Source organism: Achroia grisella, unplaced genomic scaffold (assembly GCF_030625045.1).
Source record: "Achroia grisella isolate CSIRO2021 unplaced genomic scaffold, CSIRO_AGI_Agris_v1 utg1186, whole genome shotgun sequence".
NCBI lineage: Eukaryota > Metazoa > Arthropoda > Insecta > Lepidoptera > Pyralidae > Achroia > Achroia grisella.
The window spans coordinates 3792294-3816744 of NW_026712592.1; the positions used below are offsets into that span (position 1 = coordinate 3792294).

A 24451-nucleotide genomic window follows, 5' to 3' on the forward strand; every position below is an offset into this window, starting at 1 on the left:
ATTTTTATGCATAATTAAAAAAAATATTAACATTCTGCACTACTTTTCTGTATAAACTATGTGTGCCAAATTTCATACAAAGTATGTCTGTCTGTCTGTATATTACAGATTTCATACTAAAAGGCTAAATGGATTTTAATAAAACTCGATGTGAAAATCGACGTATTACGAGGATGGACAAAGGGTATTTTTTAAAGTAAAAAAAGCACATCGCCTTTTTTTTCGCAACTAACAGGTAGACTCTTAACACGTATCATGTTCATATTTTAACTACGTATCATACGTACGTTCATATTTTAACCTCTATCTCACATATTTCAGCTGCTAGCGGAACTTGCTTTCTTAGCATACAGCTATTCGGCTGAAGATGGAAAAATGGCAGTGGAATTATTATGTACGGACGTATGATACCCATTCGTGGTGTCTCAGGCGTTCAGGTCATCGAGATGCTGTTCAGTGGTAATGTATATAGGCGACTGTTACCATTTACTATCAGATAGCGCGTCAGATATAGCCATTACTGTACAAAACTCATTATATTCATTACATTATTGTTGACTTCTGAATAAAGATATCTATCACAACCTAATTAGATATATTTTGAACTACCTCTATCCATTAACTTCTTAAGCCTACATGCTATTTTCACAGTAACAATTTATTAGCGTGATAGTCTAAAATATTAAAAAATCTCAATAATATCACTGCTCAATATTAGTCAATATAAATAATACTCAAGATGCCAAGAAAAACAAATAAAATACACATTCATATCTGTAAATACAGATTTATGCATATTCAGATCGTCTGTTTTTTTCACACATAAAGAATACTATGATAAAAAAAGTATTAACAAATTAAAATTTATTGTAAAGAAGAAAGTCTATCGCCTTAAACACACAACCGTTCTACTCGACGTAGTAGGTTAAACCCAACTTGTGATTCAGCACACGAAGCTGTTTTAATGGGCTGCGGACTCTGTATAAACTAGGGTGCCATTCCGAGGAAATATCATTTTATTTCTAAATCGAATTTTCAACATGGTGTTAAATCGAGTCGAAATTCACTTTGTAATTAAAGTCTAGAAATAACAGTGTTGTATCTACTGATAGCATGTTCTAAAAATTTTGATTATTACTATACTTCCGCTTCTTGTCTTGAGCTTGTATTGCCTTTGTTTAAATAACAAACGTATAAAATACATTTGTAGTTTTATTTGACAGTACAATCAAAAGGTATAATCTGCTATTTGAATAACGAAATTCTATATTTAAAATCCCAAAAGGTTATACTACTATAGACTCGACTATTTTTTTTTAAGTAATTGAAATAACTATATAACGGCCCACCTAATATATAGCTACCAACACCTATATGTACCTATAATTAAACAGCGTTATGAACATAATGCTCTCATGTGATATACATAGTATCATTTATTTACTTATTTCGGACTTAACAGTAACTTTGTAATTTTCAATTAAATTTAATATATAATATTATTTGTTTTTTATCGCCCTTCGGCTGTAGACTTTTTATCTTACATATATAGAAAACGTCCAGACAAATACAAACAATCATATTCATGAATACAATGGTGTGCATCAAGAGAAGAATCGAACCTACGAGCATTAGATGTAATGCGGTGTAACCGCTAACCGTCTTAGATAAACTAAAAAGAAGCAAATTTTCCGTTGAATGAAACTAAACTAGTAAGTGAAATTTATTTTTCAATTCATTGTTATCTTTTCACAAGTCATTATTGTAGACAAGTAATGCAATTGTAAAAATGCCAAGTCAGGTCGACCTCCACGAAGACTACCCTGGAAATCGTGGTATTTAATTCCTGGTAAATTCTCCACGACCTGACTTCATGCTCATTCAGTCAGTCTAAACTGGTATCATACCAACATGTACGGACGGATAAACTACTTCATATACATTCATATGTATAATGTCTCTCTATTTGGCTTGAACCTAATATCTACTAAAGCCGTCGTCGAAAAAATCTATTCAACACTGAACCAACGAACACCCATCTGGCACGAATTAAAAACGTCGCAGACAGATAGACAAAAACGCGTGCAGTTCAAGCCACGAACGATTTGGACCGATGCCAATATCGTGTACAACGGCACTGAACCCACTACCCGGTTTTTAATCACCACTCTGTCACCGACGAGCGGTGGTGAGTGTTTGAAATTCTTGAATTTTTGTTAGCACTGCTTTTACAGAATTTTTGTTCGGATAGGCAGTTATATTGGCTTTTTAACCGACCTATAAAAGAGAAATGCCCAAATTACACTACTTAATACTTAAACCTTTACCAATTAAAAACTGATTTTTATGATTCTTTTTAATCGAAAGGTAAGAGTACATTTTTATTCATATTTGTTACATGAAAAATAGACTGTAGATTCTAACTATATATATAGTTTTATAGAAATGATGAAAATGTTTCACAAAGGTGGTAATGGGATTCGGTTTTATTGCTGTAGTCGATACAGCACAACTAATTAAGTAATAGGTCAGTTTGTTTACCATTTCAGTTAAGAATAGTATAAAAAGTTATAAAAAGAAAAGAAACACACAGAACAATGCATACAATGATATTAATGAATCAGATGAATTGAACCTGCGACCATCTGAAATATGTAAAAGGATTTTTTTGTAACTGTAGCAGTGTTTTAAGTTTTATTTTGTTTTTATTGTGTGTCTTTTATTGTATAAGTTCATTGTAATTGTGAGTGTCATGTATTTGAGCATCTATCGAATATTTCATTTTATTTTGTATGAAAATCCTGTTTCTCCTTTTATGATATTTGTATACATGTAGTTTACAATTTCATCTAAAACATTGGACTATATTTCATTACTGTACATGAGCAAACTACTACATTATTTATAGCTGTCTAACCTGTGATCTAATTGAATTAAAATTGCCCATTTCGAAGTCAATACCTCAGCAGCGATCGGTCAGCGATGATGAATAATTCAAAGCACGAATAAATATACTCGTATCTCAACTCAGGATGGCACTGGCCGATTGGAAAAACGTAGGAAATGGACCGTTTCATGGGAAATTTCGTGTAAACCTTTGACATTATTGCGTTTCAAATGAACTACTACGTTTGGTAATTATACTTTTATTAGGATTGCATCTAACATGTACCGCTTTACTTCCGATGGTCGCGGGTTCGATTCCTCGCGCGGCACTAACATTTGTATTCATGACTATGCCTACACTTGTAATATTTCTGTCAACTTAAGACCCTTTCATTCGTACCTCTCCAGATAACATAGATATAAGTATACTGTAATGAGTTCACGTTTCCACTGCATGCCGAATGTACCTACGCGTTTCTAATAAGCCATGTAGCACACTACCAAATAAACTTACTAATGTACAAAAAATTGTATAATTATTTCACTTGTATACTCACTACCTAAATACTACAATAAACGATCAATTACGAAGCGACACTTCATCACATCATATATATCGCTACAGTGGTGATGTGATAACCACCGCGCTACATTATTTGTATCGGTCTGGGTGTTTTCTATGTATATTATGTCTGCATTTAAAAAAAAAGCTAAATATTAGTATCAGTTTTCTAGTACAACATAAGCTTTGCTAAGTTTAGAACTAGATGACGCTGTGTGAATTGTCCAGGGAGATTAATAATATTTATGATTCTATAAATACGTTGTTCTTGCATATAAGTTTCTCTTGATTTTATAGCGGTTCAACAGATTGGATTAATTTTAGAAATTATCAAGTATCTATATGTTTTATATTGTATTATTTTATAGAGATATTTAAAAATTTTAGTATGTTTTATAAGTAAATAATAAAACAGTTACATTCATTAATACAAACTACATATATTGTATATATTAAAAATAAAACAGGAAATATTATTACGTTACTTTATTGAAATAACCAAAGTTACATTAAAAACATGACATTCAACATTAAACAGCTACTAACGTTTAACTAGTGTAGTACTTATATACCAAACTAAACGAATTTATTAATAAACAGCAAATATATAAGACTAACACAGCCATTATCATGAGAAGTCTTAATCACTAATAATCATTTATACGTATAATTAGGAAAAATAACAGGATCTCATCACGTTCTATTTATTGTTATTGAGTTGTCGATATATCGGCAACTGCCATGATCACGGATAAACTGAAGAGCAGCGAGTAGACGGCAAATAAAATCTTTTATGGGCAGACGTATTCGTCCACCTTCACACGTCTTCGTTTGTTGCTACTATTGAAAATTGAACTAAATATCGGGGACTCAAAATAAATACGTGATAAGATTCCATAATTTTTCCTATTTATACGTTAATAATAATAATTTTGTTTTTAAATAAGTAGATTATTTTTGTATCTAGGCGCATATCATAGGCGCTATGTCGATAGATAGTCAGAATGAAAACGATGTCGTATACACAATATCTATGTATCGTTTCAATATTTGATATTGGATGGAATGGAATTGTTAGTAATGTGAACTAAGAACTCCTTCGCTATTAATAGACCAAGTTAAGTTGACTTCCATGCCGTTCCCCCTTGAATACCATCGTGATAAAAATTCTTTCCATCTGCTTGGATTTTCTTATAATATTTGTATTGTCAGTCTATGTTTTTTTTCTTAATTTCAATTTGAGTCTGTACTTACATATAATTTGACTGTCATATATTTTTTGTATATGTTTTTGATATATCTCATTTATATTGTGCACCGCCAATAATCCTTCTCTGATTCATGGTGATATAATTTGTATACTATATTATCGTCAAAAATATATGCTTTTTTATATCATTCTAAAAAATATTATCTAGATATCGCTTACGATATATCTCATTTATATTTGTGGTATAATAATATATGTTGACCGATATCACTGATTCATAGATATTGGAATGCATAGATTCTGTATCGGCTACTGAAAACCAATACAATTCAATATCGACTAAGATCGATAATACCGATACATACATACCTAGTGTACTAATAATCCTTCACCTGTTTTATGTTAATCGTACCCTATTCAGAAGTAGCAAGTGGCTACAAACACCATGAATATATACGTTTTTCTATTGACAATATATTATTGCATAATATTTTTTCGATATTTGTCTTAATTATACATATTATACCAAATATATATTACACAAAATATATATTATGCCAAATCAGTCGTTTAGAAACGACTGATTTGGTATAATAAAATTTATTAATGAATATAATAAACTTACAAATAATACAATACTGAATACATTAATCATAAACATCACTAATATTATTAAACGACTTTTCAAACAATTTCTTTCCAATCGTTTTCCAGAGCACGTATTCAACTATCATTCGAGAGATTTTGATATTGTTTTGATATAATAATAATAATAATTTAAGAAAAACTTAAAAGCTAATATTGTAACTGAAAGGCCTCCACTCGGCTGGTGCCGCAGCCTGTAAAGGAGCGCTGATTTTCATTGGAGCCACTACTAGAATTCGTGATTTTTTTTATCTTAAAAATTTAATATAGGTGTAAGTTAAATAGATGAATTAGAAGTATATGTAATCAATGGAAGAATATATCAACGATTTATTTAATAAATCTATAAATATCATGAAGAATAATATACATAAATTTTATAGACACTGAGAAGAAATCACTAGATGAAATCTCAGGATATTACGTCTGAGAATCGCTCTGATTTCTAGTTTTATATTTACTTTATTATCCATAAAGCAGGTTGTCTAAACTAAAATATTTAATGACCATTTCCAGAAAATGGATACTTAAAATTTCAAGACATATTTGTATATGCTTAGTATGTAATAGTGGGGTATATATGAGTATATTATCCATTTAAGGAAGTTCAATAGGATACTTGATCCTGCTTTTTCCCTTCAATATACTGTGATTATTACACTAAATATTATACTTTCACTATATAATTAGTCATAATATTAAATTCACAGCCAATTTTTGGCTCTTATATGGTTATTCTAATATTTGTATATAATAATTGCCTATATCTAGCCACGAACATACATTGAGTCAAACTAATGAGTATATTTAGAACCTCGATATACTCACAGAGATTTCAGTATAATACCAATATCTGTATTCCATAAATACGATAAATGATGATTTTTATTGTTAATATTTTGTTACAATCCTTCTAATCCTTATTAATATTTTAAATGTAAGATAACAGAACAGAAGATAACAGAAGAACATATATAATGAAAGTAACTTTGTCTGTCTGTCTGTCTCGCTTGCTTTCACTCATAAACTACTGAACCGATTGAAATGAAATTTAGTACAGATAGCCTAGATCCTGAGAAAGGACATAAGCTACTTTTTAATGCAAAATTAGGTTGTAAAGGGTTTAAAAAAGAAGGATACTGCCAGACCTTTCATATCGTTTATATGGAAAGGATTTATTACATGGGATTATCGTCATTTTTACCCTTAAGGGAATAAAATAAAATAAAAGGTAAATTGTATGGAAATTCGTCATTCGTCTTTTATTCCACGCGGACAATGTCGCGGGCACATCTAGTTATGAATACCATTGGAAGGGAAATGGACACAACAATTCAGACAAAAGCTGAAATAGATTTATTACAAGTATGACGTTTTTATGAATAAGTGAGTGTGAATATAACACACATCAATCAATAACACGCATGAGAAAACTGCAACACGGACCAACGCGCGCTCTCAATGTGAACTCGATTCAATAATTTTTATAAATCAAACCTTTATAAAAGTTACACACAAAAATTCGAAATACGAATATCCCTTCACAATATTTAAATATTATTTGCTTTGTTGTGGTATACAGTCTATATTTTTGTACGGTTGGTAACTAATTGGTTTATAGGTTACATTAATTACTAGTGGTAAAATTTGTGCTACAGATATCTTAATATTAACAAATGTATCGAAATTATAATATATACTTACCAGTGTTACCCAACACTTGAAAGCGCTCCTATAAACGTGTTGGCGATATATCCTTAGCCTATTAATTATTTCAAATTTCGAATATATTAATACCAGCGCTCAATATGAATTCGAAATTTGAAAATTTTATGAGCACGTTCAATAACGAAGATTTTGAAAACATTTATTTCTATTACAATCAGTCATATATTGTAACGTAAATAAATGATTCAAAAATGCATAAGATTTCATCACATGATCCTATAATTTGTATGAAAAGTTATATTTCCTTTCCTTTATGTATGAAATTTTGGACTATGCCGTTGTAAGTGTCCGCTGCTTGATCGTGATCAACTATTCCATATACCTACTAAAGTTTATTTACTTATATGCATAGTGCTGTTATGTAGTTAATGCATTATAAAATATTTAAGTATTTTTCATATTGTCAGCTCTATCTATTCCATACTGAGAATCCCCACTGTCAACTGGCAAGAATTGCTGTTGGGCCACAGATGAAAGGATCATATCTATGGGTTTAGTATCATCGTACAGAGATGGAGCTTCACAGAGGATAGCGAATGTGCCGACAATGGAGGCAATGGTGAAAATCCATAGGAATAATCTATCCAGAACCATAGCCACGAAGCCCCAGTCTTGATCTTCCTGTTGGATAAAAAGTTATTTTAGGAACAGAAAAAGCTTAGCTTAAATTAAAAAATAAAATAACGTAAAAAGAAGTTAATAAGCGAAGTCGTACAGGACTTCACATTTGTAGCACGCTTCCAGTTATCGATCAGATGGGATCTTATCGCACATAGAAACGTACTCAAAAATAACCAACTTTAGAAAATCCACTCTACATTTTTAACAATAAAGTTGAAATTCAAGATATATTAAATTATTGAGTTAATACAATATTGAATTAGGTGTGTGTTCTAGTCACAATGTCTATATAAAAAAAAGTGTAGAATTTAGATTCGAAATTCAAAAATTCAATTCGAGAGTTGAATTAAGTATTGTGCGTAGATTATATCAAACATAATAAAAATAAAAGGAGAATTTTTAAAAATTAGTCTTCAGTAATTGTTTTCTTTTTTATTCTGACTCAATTAAAGTTGTTCAGAGACTGGCCGCTTGGAATATGGTTGTTTTGACTAAAAAATATCTATTCTATATTCAAAAGTCATACATTACCGCATTGAATTCATCTTGTCGTTGCATGTGATGTTGTATAAACATGACGTTGTGTATAGCTTTTTCCAATTCAAACGGATACTTCTTACGAGGTGCGACATCGCTCAGCGAGTCATCCAGACCTGACATCACTGAAGGCAGTCCATTGTAACCAGGGCCTAGACTTCCTAATGCACCCACTAAACCGCTGAATCTGTTTAATAATAAATATTGTTCAAAATAAAAAGTGTGGATTAAAATGAAATTATTAATTGACGGAGGTATTCCAAATATAATAGTAATATAAAATATTCTCTAGGTACATTATAATATAACCTGTGTCTTTGTGCTTCGTCAAATATGATTAGCTTTATTTAATACTAGCTATGCCCTTCGTTTCACCCTCGTGAATTTTATAGCCTGTATTACTCTGATGTGTAAGCTATATTATTGTAAAGTTTCATTAAAAAGCATTCAGTAGATTTTGCGTGAAAGCGTACCAAACATCTGTCTATCCATTCACTCTCGAACTCCGCGTTTATAATATTAGTAAGAACGTTAAATTATTCACCCAAATAAAGTCGTGAAAATGTAACAAACAAACAGACACTTTATCATTTATAATAAGTAGTGTAGAGCATGATTATTGAGTACGTCGGTAATGAAGGCAGGTGATGGTTACCATTTACCATCAACTTGTTTGCCGTTTGAGTTATAAAAAGAAATTACCTGTTTGTAGCAGTGGTAGAATGCAGTCCATTACATCCACCAGGTAGATGATGTCTTAATGAATCAGGACTTGAAGCATTGGAGTTGGTCTGGTCAGCAGCTGCCAAGGCATCTTTGAACTTGTTCTTCTTCATACTTCTACCGGCTATCTTCTGCGCTGCTAGATCCCTCAACAAATCCTTTGGTACTCTCATCAGTAACAATTTTGGGAGTTTTGTTATAAAGAACTTCCGAACCCACGGCGCCATTTTATGAGTACTCGGTTTGCGGTAATGCACGTTTAATATTATAATTGTTATGACGACTGACAGCCCTACTAACAACATTGTGAATAGTAGGTATTTGCCTAATAAAGGCAGAGCTAGGGATGTCGACGGTATAATTTCGGATATTAGTAAGAAAAACATAGTTTGAGATAGAAGAATAGATATACTAAGTGCTATCTTCTCTCCTGAATCTGCTGGCAAGTAGAATACCAGTACAGACAAATATGATATGCCTACACACGGCACTATAAGGTTGACAGTATAAAACAATGTTTTCCTACGAAGAGTTATGTTGAAGAAGATATCTGAAACAAGATATAATAAGTAGGTTTGAAATATTTTTAAATTAACTACAAAACGCTCTTTCTCCTTTATTGGGTTTACTGACTCCACGGTCTCTGTGTTCTAGCGTTTTAGCAAACCGCTAATATGTCTCATGGTCATAGGTTCTATTCCTCGTATAGTACAATAATTTGTATAGATAAGTTTAATTGTTTGTATGGGTTTGGGTTTTTTCTACGTATATTATGTATTAAAAAAGTATTTGTATGTATTTGTTGTCAGTTTTGTAGTACATCATGGGTACTACATAACTGAAACAAATACTTTTTTTGTAAATACATACATAATATGCATAAAAGTTCACCTTTACTTGAAACTAGATGGCGCTGTGTAATTTATCTAGGGTTATTATTATTTAGATGGTAAGGTAGTCAGTTATAATCTAGCTGATTCGAGATGCCTTGCATCCGATTGCATCCTATACACCACGCCAAATATTTTGTTCTCGATGTTTCCATTATCATAGAGTAATACACACAGAAAAATACATTAACACACTTTTTTTGCGCGCTGTACCAACCGATACTTATCAGACAATAATAAAATAAGAACAGTAAACTGTTTATTGCTATATTGATTATTTTAATGGAAATTCTAATTAAGTTGAAGGGTTCACTTGGAAATTGATAATTATCGCCTACAGATATAACTAAGTAAAAGCACGCACATCAAACAACCTCCTGATGGAAACAATGGTTTCACTTATATAACAGGACTATAAATATTCCAGGTCAGAATATTGAAAACATCTAAGGAAATATCACCAAAGGTCAAATGTCGGGTAATGTTATTTTAATATTATAGACACCTAAAATGGCATCTATAAGTTAGGACACCATTTTGTGTGGGAGAGAAGTTGAATAAACATTCTTTTATTTCATTCAATCATTATAGGAAAACGTGAAGCAAAAAGTTTGTATCCATTTTTAAGATAATTACACGGACGTAGGAGTAAGAAATTTAGCACACATATATCTTGTATAGAGAAGGAGTTCGTAATACTATTTTTTATTACATTAAAACAATAAAAAAAATATTACACACACTATCATATAATTGACACACACGTGTATATATACTCTTTTGTTTAATTGTTATTGTCACTTCAAAGATCTTTTTGTATTTTTTATTATGGTCCAATGTCGACTACTGAGCGAGCACTAGTTGGAATAAATGGATGTGAAGATAAAAGGTATGAGAGGATGACATCTAAGTCCTTCGAAATGGCAAAGTATGATTGGTTCCACATACATTGCGTGATGACGTGATGTCCATGGTGTTGTTTATGTATAAGTCAAGGTTACCACTTGCTACCCGATAGACCCTTAGCTTGTTTAGCGACGGTTTCCTATGGACTCCTGAGACACTAAGGGTATCGCGTGCGCGTTTCTGGCCCTTAAAAAATCCTTAAATCTGAAACCTATACTATACCCATCTTGTAAAACCCCATGCTGTAGTCTAGTTACAAAATCTTCGCAGATACTTCATTCTACAATCTACCTGAGGAAGATCCTCTGAAACCGCATTTTTTTTTTCGGACTACTCTAATGCTGTTGGCCGCAGCTGGCCTTTACAGCTTCACCAGACGTTAGGGGGCGAGTGCAGATAGCACTCCAAACCCGAAGGACTTATGGAGCGGCTGAAGGCCAGCTCCTGCCTGACGGATCCGACTTTAGTCTTAGGGCACCACTAGGGGTTTGAACCTCGGCTCAGGCCGTCGTAATTTCGATCGCCGTTTGAATTGGTTGGGGGATCGATCGAGGGGAGAAACCGCATGTAAAAGATAATAGGTATGTTTATATTATATATTTATATTATACAAGTATTTACAAATGAGATATAATACAACTAAGTGATTGTTGACAAGGTTATTTCTTTCTGCATCGTAGACGACGGTTTTGCCGCACAATGTTAGTAATTTCGCCACAAGAGGAACTAAATCGATCTTTCAAAATAACTATACAACTCAATAACCTAGTAACCGGTTTTATATTTAACCTTCACTAAACCGTAATACATTTTAATCAAGATTAAACACGTGTCTTTACGTGGACAAATGTACACGTATAATGTTAGGAATGTTAGAAGCTATTTGCTAGCACGTGTTACGGTGCGTAATTGTCCTTTGGCCTATTGTCGCATTGTCGTTTAAGTGAGGTTTGGTCACTAAGGTACTGTAGACAAATTACTACCTACGGGCATTCATGGGAATGTAATGGGGACATTATTGTTTTCTTTTGTGGTTGATTGTACTTATCGATAATAATCACATTTTTAAATTGGGAAATAACAAATTTTCAATTCGGGTGTACATTTTTAATAAATGCCTTTTCATTATAGAATATAGATAATGGTTTATTATCGAAATAATTATTTAAAAGTATTAAAAATAAACGACATGTTTAATTATGATATTACAAATGAAAGATATAACGGTATTTATAAAGAATCGAATAACAAAATAAAAAAGAACAATTAATATTCGTAAATAATTTCTCCATTCGCATAGCATTCCTTTCGTATTCCACGTCACAATTATTCGGTCGTATGAATATAATACAATTGAATTTCGAATTTCGACATTTTAAACTTTTTAACATTTTTAAGCAAATAAAATATCAAACACTGCATACGTAGCCTAAAATATTTCATTAATAACTATTCCTATTTTCGAAATTCGAATTATAAATTTACCAACCAGCATTATTTAATCCTTCCACATGGCTATTATTTAATCTTTGCTACCACGCCACACCATATTCCTGCTCTATAATACTTATTTAATATAAGAATTAGTATTTCTTAACTATTGTTGAACATTAAAGAATGGTATCTACGGAGGGTATCAAAAGCCTCGCTGCGTCAAAACCAAAGGATTCCACTTTGATCCTTTTATCCTGGCGTTGTCATGTATAAAACTTGTCGTTCCGAGAATACAGTGGGCTTAATATTCGTGTTTGGTTATTGTGAACGACTTTTACACCATATTTCATGGAATGTTTTTAGTGTATAAAAGGATTTTATAGAAATTCACATAATTTTTATAATAAAGTATATTATTTAATCTACATATGTATGATCTGTTACCTGTGTACAATAAGTTAGGATGTTCAATATGGTATAATTAAAAAAAAAAACATTATTTTTCTATTTTAATGCAAAAATAAAATATCCTATATATATATATATATTATAAACAATTGAAGTGAATGTAGTATAAGTATATGAATATAGTATAAGCAATTGAAGGTTTTATTCTGTGGAAAAATTAAACTGTCCCGGTACTTCCATAAAATACACAATCAGCAAATATGAAACTGAAGATATTTTATCAACCTATAATATTTTATCAGGAAATCGACTATAAAAAATAAATAATAGCCAAAAAATAAACAAAAAATAAAACAGAGTTGACACCCTTTTTATTTCAAGTCGGTTATCGAAGGCTTTTAACCGCGTACTAATACAATTTACGGCAAATTTCGGTCCACCTGACGGGCGTTAATTTTTCGTGTCGCCATAAACGTTGGCACTATATAAGATAAATTACGTGCAAGTACGTCCCTTCCCGCAGTTACCGCTGATTCAACGGAGATTTAGTACTGAAAATTACTGTACTTGTTTTGCCCTATGTTTTACTCGGATACAAACTGGATTACTTTTTAGGCCTTTAAAATAAAATTTATAATTGTTCTTGATATTTTCTGTTAAATATTTCTGATTAAGGGATAGGGCATTGTTAGTAGTGGGGATAATATTAGCAATACAGTCTATCAGCAATACAACTATATGAGGTTTACCAATCGTTATAAATTCTAGGTAAATTCACCACGACAGCAACAGTTGCGTATCTCATTCCATTAATATCGATAAAAAAAATCCTTGACACACTTTTTAGGCCCTTTTAGAGTACTTTATTCACCGTTTAGCGTATATTAATGTATATATAAACAAACTAAAAATCAAACAATGTTATGTATACGACATATTTTGCTCCCTGTATTATTTCTACATTAAAAAATCTCATTATACTGTATGTATCCTAATTTTCAACAAATATAAAAAAATATTAAGTCTAGTATTGTGATCGCGCCATATAAACAAATTACCTATACTGTATCTACTCATAGCAAACCAACAAAAATACAAAACTGTCAAAAATATATAAAAACATAAATACGTGAATATAATACTATGGCCGTTCTCTTAAAAAAATCCATAATATCCCATATTTCACTAGTAGGATAGTGCATTGGCTTTTACGTAAGGTTTACGAGGTCACCTACAAATGTTTGTACTGAATTAATAATGAACCCCAGTTGCTTTATCTCAAGAAGCATGTCTGCCATAATAGGTGCTTTGTACTGGGTTAGTCGTAAAGCATACAGCTAGCCGAATATCAGGTAGAAATGAAAGAAGCACTTTTATTAAGAAACAGTGACAATATAAATGAATTTTTCATATAAAATTTATCATGTGACCGCGCAGGTCGAATAAAGATTTCAAAAATATTTTAAAGTATACACATTGTCATTTTGGGAAACTTATTCAGTTTCAAAATTACCTACCGTCATTAAATTTAGGCTTAGTACACACTTTTATGAGGAACTACGTATATATGTTCACCGACTGAGACTTATAGTGATCATTGTCTTGGATATTTGAAAACATTTAAACAAAGTGTGTGTATGTTTATAATTTTACTATCATAATTCATCTTTCAAACCAGATATAGACGATAAACATTCAAAGCAATATGCTAGGCGGTAGATATACTTACATCTAAGAGACAGAGGTACGCAGATTTCTATTAAGTTTGTTTATAGCTAATGTAATAAAGATGCTTCGATTAATCAAGTCCATATACATACTTTGTACCACAGATAACATAATATGCTTTGTACCAAGTCACGAAAGGTGTCTGAGTACCTTTGTTATACATGTTTAGGTGGTTCACTCAACTAGTAAGTGACATGTAGTAATCACAGGATACGGAATTATAATATCTTAGCCCTCCGGAATATTATGATAGCTTGATATACATGATCACACTCAGGGTCCTGAACTTGCTATTCCAGTAAACAGATAAATTACAAATTTATATTATCTCGTACAATAATAATATATTTTATTGCACTTTGCACATTAATAAATAAAGATAGTTATACAAAAATGTGAGCAAGGGTGGGCTTATCTCTGAAAGAGATTTCTTCCAGCCAACCTAATGTTGTGATAAACGTGATAGTTAGCAGGCAGCGATAGTGCTCGAGTTTTAGCAATAATAAATAAATTATATTCAAATAAATACTTACATTAATACTTATATATGCATATACATAATTTTATTTACTCAAAAATTAATACTGTAGTATATTTATTTCATAAGTCTGTCAGATATAAGAACCCTTTAACCTTTGATAGGACGTTCGCTGTCGGGTTGTACTCGAGAACAAATTAATTAAATGACTCCGGGTGTATACTCAAATATCTGGGGTAATATAAAATATGATACGGATCTCTCACGTGTAATGGTTTGTGATTAAGTATCATTTGTTTGAAAACGTAATTTTGGGTTTTCGTATATTTTATGGGTTCTACCTTTTGCATGAAGTTAACGAAACTTTTGATGTGTATGATACGCATTCAAATTTGGTATTTAAAATGATTCAAAATGAAGGTTATTAATATCGTGTTCAGATAAATGTAAAAAACAAAAATTTTACAAAGTATATGTATAAAACTCAAAAGTACTCGTCAGATCTTGAGCAAATTATATATATGGACCACAGGAGAGGAACTAGTTTTAAAAAATATATTAAAATTGGTTTACTAATAAAAAAGTTCGAAGGTTTTAGGTACAGAACCTTAGAACTTAAATTAGAAAATACCCCGACACATATAAACAATAATACTCTTGAATACAAATGTTTATGCCGTGCGAGGAATCAACCTGCGTCTATCTTAAATTTCAAAATAAATAAGATAGGATAGATAACATATAATATACTAAATATTTTTACAAGGCACTACATTCTTATTACAGTTTCCAAAATATCTATCATAATTCTAATGTGTTCATTTCGTTTAGATAAACACGTTTCGCTTTGGTAATGACGCCTCTCATTCCAGCTGAACGGCTCCCACGAGATTATGCAACTTTTTCGTTGACAGTGCCCGAGTATTATGGTTATTACATCTGACGGATCTGGCCTATTATTATTTTTTATATGTTACACTTATCTTTTTTTGCTTTTGGGAAGCGAATTAGGCCGGGTATCGTTTGAGATGGAAATATTTTTTTTCATAACTGGAATCGTAAATACACTGATGGCTTAGCTGATGGTTGCGGTAACTATAGACTATAAATATGTTCATATTTCACTCCACAGATAACACATGCCTCTAATGGGTGGCATTCCAGATAACTAAGATATTAGGCCTCTATACTCTGTAATTTTACTATTATACCTTCAAGCGAACCTACTTAGTGGCTGAAATAGATTAGACTAAGGTGAAACAGACTTACGCTGACGATTATGTACACCATCTTCATATTGGTAAAATTAAAGCCAAAAGTTTATGATAATAAACTGCATAGTTTGTATCCGGAAGTCCACGATCCTTCTGATTCATTCATGATTCTACCCTATTTCTAATTCCTATCTCTTTCTCCTACTGTCTCTGATCTCTTAAAAGAAGATTAAATTATCTTAGTGTTGCAAATGGGATCAGCGGCTAAAATCAATTACCATCAGTTGAGTTGCGAGCTCGTTAGCCCCAATTTTATAAATTTTATTGTTACAAATGAGAGGATTAATATATTTGTCTAAAAGTGTATGGTTTCGGCACTTTTTCGATGTTAAACTATGTGTTTCCAATTACTAATCTTTATATTCTCATAATACATATATACTACCCTGTAACTTTAGTAAAAAGGTATACAAAGTTTTTGCTTCACCTATTAATGTTATGGTTAAATAGATATTTTTTTTTATATAGTACAAGTTTCACAAACCCCAAAGTTTTACACCGGTACACCGCTAATCTCGAGTTGTTTACGGCACGGAACCACGTCGCTTATCTATGCTAAATTACTGCGTTTTACGTCTACAAGTACAGGTTAAACGGTTGTTTTGCTAATGCTCACGAGTTACGCTAACGTCACGCCATGAATACAGATCGAGGTGATGTAGGAGTGCCGTTCAGCGATTAATCAGATACGGAGATATAAAGGAATTGCGCTATTTTGTACCATTTCTCCAGAGTACGCATTTAGGAGCCAGCGTTTTATTAGTTTCGGTGACAGTGTTTTGTTTTCTGTAATTCGAAGATCGTATACTGGCTTTGGTGAAATCTACCATCTGTGGATGTGGTTTGCTTTGCTAAGATCCCTTATTAAAGTATATTAAAAGTTTTTTAGTAACTAAGTAACTCGAAGGGTCAATAATCTGACGACCCCATCTAAATAATAATAACCCAAGACAATTTACACAACGCCATCTAGTCTCAAGCAAAGCAGAGTACCTATAGATCTTGAACAAGTAATAAATACTTAGGTACAATTTGTTTATAAAGTCATACAAAAGATTTATTTAATAAAAATAGAGACGAATATCATCGCAGACATTACTCTCATTGTCATGTGACGTCCGTAGTATTCTTAATATATTGTATGTTGTTATTCCTGAAGATTAAGATATAATGTAATGCCCTCGTACCCTCTTATTTCACTGCTGTATCACATATTTCTACTATAGTACTTAAATTTAAGTTTAATTGAATAAACAATTGTTTATTCTATTCTTCAAATATATACATAGTTCACAATTGAAGCTTCACATAAAATCTAACATTGCGTTTGCTTCTACAGAATCTATTTCAGAACCTAATTTTCTCGCTAACCTTAGTAATATCTTTAGACATGTAAGATTCTTGTGTTGCAGTGTTAGTAGCCATACTCCTAAACACCTTACCCAATTTTGTTTAAATTTTATGTGTATACTTGGTAGGTCTGAGAATATGTTGTTATATATTTATACTCCTAATTAATAAGTGTGCCCACGTGTGTGTGACACGGAATAACCAACCCCTATTTTTTAATAGCGATATTATTTGTTATGGCAAATTTTCCGAGTCAGCTAGTATAATATAGATATATACTTAAGTATAATTAATGTTCATACCTGGATAGGGCTCCTGACAACACGGATAGTACCTCTCGTGACGTTCAGCTGGTACTCCCAATATGTCCCATTCAACTGAAGGATAATACTCCCGGAGATCGATTCCAACGTCCACCATGTCTCCTTTCTTTTGATTTATGTGCTTTAGGTCGATCTACATTAAAAGAAATTGGTTAAGTACTAGATGCTAAATTCCGATATTACTTGAAACTGTGCATATAGGAGTTGTAAAAGTCACTCCAAGTATATTTTATTTTTAAATTACAAATAATAAAAATAACATCATTGGACAGTTCACATAGCGTCATTTAATCCCAATCTAAGCAGAGCTTGCCTTATAGGAACTAGATAACTGATTAGATATTTTTTTTTGTAAATATATAAATAATATAACACCCAGACCAACACAAATAATCATACCCATAAGTACCTGGTACAAGTACATGTACCATTCGAGGAATGATCGTGTCATTATAAGTAAAGCGGTGTGCTAAAACTCAAAATCACCGAGACCGTCAAAAAATATCTTGTTAAATAGCCAAATAGGGACAATAATTATTAATTAATTCGTTTCATACATTTTAATGTATTAAATTAAAATAAATACTATTATATTAATTTATTCAGCGAGTAAATATAAATCAATAAAGTATTACATAACGAAGCTTCAAAATTTATTGACGATAATCCAAATATTACTGAGCGCACGTGATTGCATTGAACGTAGCGAGCTTAACTGAGCTTATGCTATCTATGAGTGAGCTTTGCAAACTCCTGAAAATACAGAACTATGATCAATGTAACGAAGTGACGGACCAGTAGTGCAAATCGGGTTTTACTACCGGCCTGGAGCTTTGTTTTGGATATTATGCCTTTAAGCACGATTGTGTTATTGCAAATTGTCATTTATTGACTGACTTGAAGTATGAAATATTTTATATACATTTTATTTTTAAAAGGTTTTGCAGGGGCAGACCAAGGACTGGGTGGAAGGATGTAGTTGCTAGGGATATGATATAATGCAAGATCTCTATGAACGAGAGGACTATGTCCAGGAATAGGATAAAGTGGCGTAAAAAATAAGGAAACCTGACCTCACTACCATATGGCATATATAGGTAGGAAGACAGAAATTCTATTTTTAAGATATTTATTTTGTAGAAAGTCATCTGTTTAGGTACAACTAAAAAGCGTGTATACAAAAGTAAACTGCGTTTCGGTTGAAGGTTTAGAATAAGGCAATGAAATTATGGGAAATGGATAGGGTATGTATCATGTGTGTCAGTTGATATCCGTAATACTGTTCATATATATAATCATTTACTATTAGGTGAGCTGATATTTTAGTTATGTAAAAAAATCTACCTGGTTATAGTTTATAAAATGTTATTTGCGTAGCTATATTTCTGTCTGAGCTAATTCTATGCTAAGCAGCTTTATGCAGCAGTGTTTTAGTTTGAAAAGTTGCACCTATGATAATACATACGTAGGTTTGACACCTTAATCCCATATCAATGTACAATAATGACATCTCGGAATCAAAATTTATTTTATAATCTATGTTTATAGACAACAGTTACTGTTTCTAGTCAGGTTGTTTTCCATTAAAAATAGGTAATATAATCATAAGAGAAGTTTTATATTATAAAGGAAATACACTTTTTATATATATTACTAGTATATAAAGATAACTTGCCTGGTCACCATCGTAACTCCAAGATCCAAACTTTAAGAAGCAGGTCTGCTGATCAAACGGAAAGTAGCGTACATCAATCTCGCAGGAAGACTTGAAGATAGCTGGTGGGGTCCACAGAACTTTGCCGGTGTGATGGAGTACAGCTTTTGTCATGGTTGTCACCACATATTCACCATCAGCACTATTAAATAATTAAAATCACGTTAATAACATTGTACTAATGAACATTTGCTTGAAAATCCAAGGTGAATTCCGTCCCCCAATACTACAAGATAGGCAATCGATGAAAATTATATGAAAACTGATTATAAAATTACGATAAGAGAAAAATATACGAAATAATTAATTAAAGTACTTGATTTTTTTTTAATTCTGTGCAGGAAAGAAGTAATCTACTAAGAGGCATTGCATAACCTGCTGAGTTTAATAGGTCTCTCATACTAAGAGCGTACCATGAACCGGTTGGTACATTTTCATTGGGCGGGTTATATAGAGCAAATCCAATTATGATTTGCGCGCCAAAAAATAAAACGACGTGTGAAATTTAAAAATGTTTACTTCCAAATTTGAATTCCATTCCAAGAAAATTGTATAGACTGATGACTTAATGTATATAGAGCCGTGAATAAGCATCTATATTTATTGGTAGTAGTTTCACAGTATAAATCATAGACAATATGTTGCATATAATGTAGCTCGAGGAACGTAATACTGTCCCCAGTTAGCGGATTACACACGGTAATAACGTTAACTCTGCGATCTTACATAGTTTATGACAACCACCATAAACCTATCAGGGGGTAACTCATACGTAAAGGGACGGATATACAGCCAAGAGATGACCTTACGCAATTGAGGAGAGGAAAGCGTTAATTGAAAGAAAATACTTTGAGTGGGATTAGCTTTATCTTATTATTATTCTGTAGAATTAAGACAATATTTATTCAATACTATTGAAGGCTAGACAAATTATCGGCTACTAGTAATTAATGCCAGTACATTGTCTTTAAGAAGACCATAGAGATCATAGAAATATGGTATAGCGTCTATGGCAATCTTGATAGGCTTAGAGTTTCTGTAGCAGTGCAGTCATTTACATATATTGGGTACCTACGATGTAATGTACCTATAATATTATGTTATGCGTAATCACTGTAGTGTGGGTGAGCCTTTGAGTTCATTTAGTATTATATAACCAATTTAAAATATCGTCATTTATAAATATTTATATACTTGTGGTGACAGCGACTTTTTCGACTTGAAAATTTAAATAATTAATATTCATATAATTTATTATTCCTCCCTTTTCTGCTTTTAGAGCTTACATCTTTAGCCTACATGGTGGCCCTTATTTAAGAAAAAATTCTGTGTAAAATTGATTCTAATTCTTCCGGTGTTTATAAGCGTAACCTTATAATAAAATCTATTTATTTGTTTGTATGTTAACAAACAAATAAATAGATTTTATTATATGTATAGATATATACTATAGGTATTGCCTTAATAATACTGACTGAAAAAAGTCGTCTGCGGGGAAACTTCAGTGTCACCTATTTCTGCCGCCAAGATTTCTACGTAAGCTGTGTTTTAATTGTAGGATGAGATTAGGCAATAAAATTACAGGACAAAGGATACAGCCGTCCAGCAACTTGCTTTGTAAGCTGTGTTTCAGATGTTAGGGTTGCAGATTAGACCGTGAAATTCGCGACAAAAGACATGGCAACTTAGTTCTCTGAAATGGCAACAAATTGGTTTCACATGATAACGTGATATCCGTAATGCTATTATGTATACGTCTAAGGTTACCGCTAATCGTCGATTATAAATTTGATTGCAAATCCAATGTAACAAAAAAAAATCTTATATAATTTACTAGCTGTACTTAAAAAAGTATAATATGCTTTTTTCAATGATAACATGATATCCGTAGTGCTGTTCATATATACTACTTAGCGTTATGTCGACCATCATTTAATCAAATGATCCATGAGTCAATATAATTAATAAAAAAAATCTTATATAATTTACTTAGCTGTAGTTAAAAAATATATGTGTGCTATTTTCCATGATAACATGATATCCGTAGTGCTGTTCATGTATACTACTCAGCTTTATGTCGACCACCATTTGATTGTCAATATAATTAAAAAAAAAATCTTATATAATTTACTTAGCTGGAGTAAAATAATATATGTATGCTATTTTCTATGATAACATGATATCCGTAGTGCTGTTCATGTATACTACTCAGCTTTATGCCGACCATCATTTGATTGTCAATATAATTAATAAAAAAAATCTTATATAATTTACTTAGCTGTAGTTAAAAAATATATGTGTGCTATTTTCCATGATAACATGATATCCGTAGTGCTGTTCATGTATACTAGTTAGCGTTATGTCGACCATCATTAGATTGTTAATCCAATTAATTAAAACAATATTAGATAATTTAAGAGCTACAGCTAGCTCAAAAAAAATATGGTTACTTTTTCTATTAGTAACGTAACCTTTAAGAAGTAAACTCCGCGTTGACTTCTACACTTAGACAGCGTAGGGTCGACATAGTGTAAGATTAGTCACACGTGCGTCGCTCACTCATTCGCTGGGGATGATTAATCGTCCCCCGGGCTGTTTTGACACGACATGATGTATCATTCCGGTACGCTTTCTTGTCGATATTCGACGCAATCAATTAACTTCAATACGCCTATGTATATTGCGTGCGTCAGCTAAGGTCAAGTGCAGTTTATCAAATCGTTCTTTATTAGTTAATAGTTTCAATTTATCGTCCGTTCACTTGTCCAATATATCAAACTTCACTATTTAATATTTTTGGGAGCAATTTTATGTAGTGAGATTGTCGACGACATACGAACCAAGGTTAAACTAACATTGAGGGTGACGCAGCTAGAGTCGAGTCACAATCTTAGTTTCAAGGCGTTTGTGGCTTGGGTCCCCAAAAACATGCAGCTGTCCACCTTCCTGAATGAGGACTAGTAGCAGAAGGAGATGGTGTATCGATGCTACCGTGGCAGATGTTGTAACCACAGATTGTAGACACGATTTATATTATTACATAATTATGTATGCTAGTATATAAAGTATTAATAATATGATCCATTAGTAGCCTCAAATAAATAAAATATATTTATGTTAGCACTTGTGGCCCGCTCCGAATTCATCCGGACAACGGCGGATATAACTCACGAATTAATACGATATTGAAACCTTAAAAAAAAAGAACTTATTCTTTATTAAAAGGCCGGCAACGGACTTGCAATTCCCTGGTGTTGGTGCTTATGGGCAGCGATAATCACTTACCATCAGGTAAGCCGTAAGCTCGTTTGTCCCCTATACTATAAGAAAAGGAATAACGTAAAAGTACCTTGGAATATCGAAATAAATTTCGCAAATCAATGCAGTGATTTCGTAGTTAATTTTCCATATTTAGATTAGCATTTGATTAAGACCGTTGTACATGTAAGATATTTATTATATAGTTATTATGCATCCCTAATGGTTTCCAAAAATAATAGAATCAAATTGAATTTATGACAGAGATATTAAAGGAGACTACAATACTGCTTGAAAATAATGTAAATCTTTATTTGTTTGTATACATAGAAAAAATAAAATCAGGAATACTAAGTACATATCTTTTTAGCCTATTTTTATTAATAGCTTATGTTTGTTTGTTTTAAAACTTATATTTTTCCTGAACATTTATTTATGTATATGCAGATTTATATAGTAATCATAGACTAAGTATACTGTTAGTATAAAATGATCCACAATAGTTATTCGAGTAAAATAACGGAAGTAAATTAACTAGAAACGGAATTGATTCATTCCAACATCAGATATCGAGTTATGCAGTATACAAATTAATTCGGGCAAAGCGCCCAGAAACTTTGAGAGCAAGGCACATTAGGTTGCACCAAATTGCATTGTTGCATGCCCAACTTGTCTGGGAGATGTGGTAATTGGACAATGTTTAGTGCCAGTTGCTCGACAGATATTTTAAGCGAAATCGACAAGATAGACAACGTCTCATAAGAGAGACAGAGACAAACTACAAGTATCAAGTGATTTATAGTATAAACTTTTTGTATTATATATATAATATAAATATGATATTTACCGTTGACTTTTTTAGTGGATAACGATGGAATAATGCTTTTGGTTATTTGATACATCTCGGAAATTTCAGGACAAGTTGACCATGAGGATGTTTAGAAGATCATGTGGGGGTAGACCTAATACAGAATATTACTAGCAATCGGACCACTATGCCCTATTACTAATAGACCCCCCGTGATAACAATATTAATAATAACCCAGGTCAATTCATACAGCAACACCTAGTTCTAACCTAAGCAGAGCATAAATTATACTAATGATATAAATACATAGCTGCTTTTTATGTAAATATATCTATAATATAGAAAACACCCAAACCGACATATTCATGAATACACATATTTATACCGTGCGAGGAGTTATACCCGCGATCAAAGGATGTAAGGCGAAGTGCTAAACCTCTAGATCACTGAGGCCACAGTGATGTTAGTTGAGCACCTTAATACCATCATTACTGACAGGTAACCTCATTTCTTAACACCTTATGTGAGTTATTTAGACTAGATCACCGAGGCCACAATGATAATGTTAGTTGAGCACCTTGATACCATCATTACTGACAGATTACCTCATTTTTAACACCATATGTGAATTATTTAGACTTCTACAGTCTAGTCTAAACTTTAATGAACTTACTTGTTGTAAAGGACGATATCCGGCAACCAAATATGTTCAGAAGGGACATATAATTCCTTAACTCCGCCATACTCCAATGGGTCCCACTTAAATTTGTGATCCTCCCATTCCTATAAAAAAAGAAGCATAATTAATGCATGACTCACAACATATGTAGTCTTATTATAAAAATTCTCGTGTCACATTGTTAGTTACCATACTCCTCCGAAACGGCTTGATCTTTATATGCATATTCGATAGGTCTGAAAATCAAATCTATTTTTCATATCCCCAGGGTGATAAGGGTAGTCCACC

General features: G+C 32.1%; 1 protein-coding gene across 1 annotated transcript in view; it reads right to left on the reverse strand.

The window, feature by feature from the left end:
- Nucleotides 1–6430: 6430 nt before the first annotated feature.
- Nucleotides 6431–24451, reverse strand: part of LOC131854366 (acetylcholine receptor subunit alpha-like 2) — a 30685-nt gene continuing 12664 nt past the window's right edge. Inside the window, exons 3-8 of the mRNA XM_059205478.1 lie at nucleotides 24158–24267; nucleotides 19379–19559; nucleotides 17683–17836; nucleotides 8892–9462; nucleotides 8184–8376; nucleotides 6431–7652 (exon numbers count right to left, since the gene is read on the reverse strand). Coding sequence (XP_059061461.1) covers nucleotides 7416–7652; nucleotides 8184–8376; nucleotides 8892–9462; nucleotides 17683–17836; nucleotides 19379–19559; nucleotides 24158–24267 — 1446 coding nt within the window. The 3' untranslated portion in view covers nucleotides 6431–7415. The remainder of the gene's footprint in view (nucleotides 7653–8183; nucleotides 8377–8891; nucleotides 9463–17682; nucleotides 17837–19378; nucleotides 19560–24157; nucleotides 24268–24451) is intronic.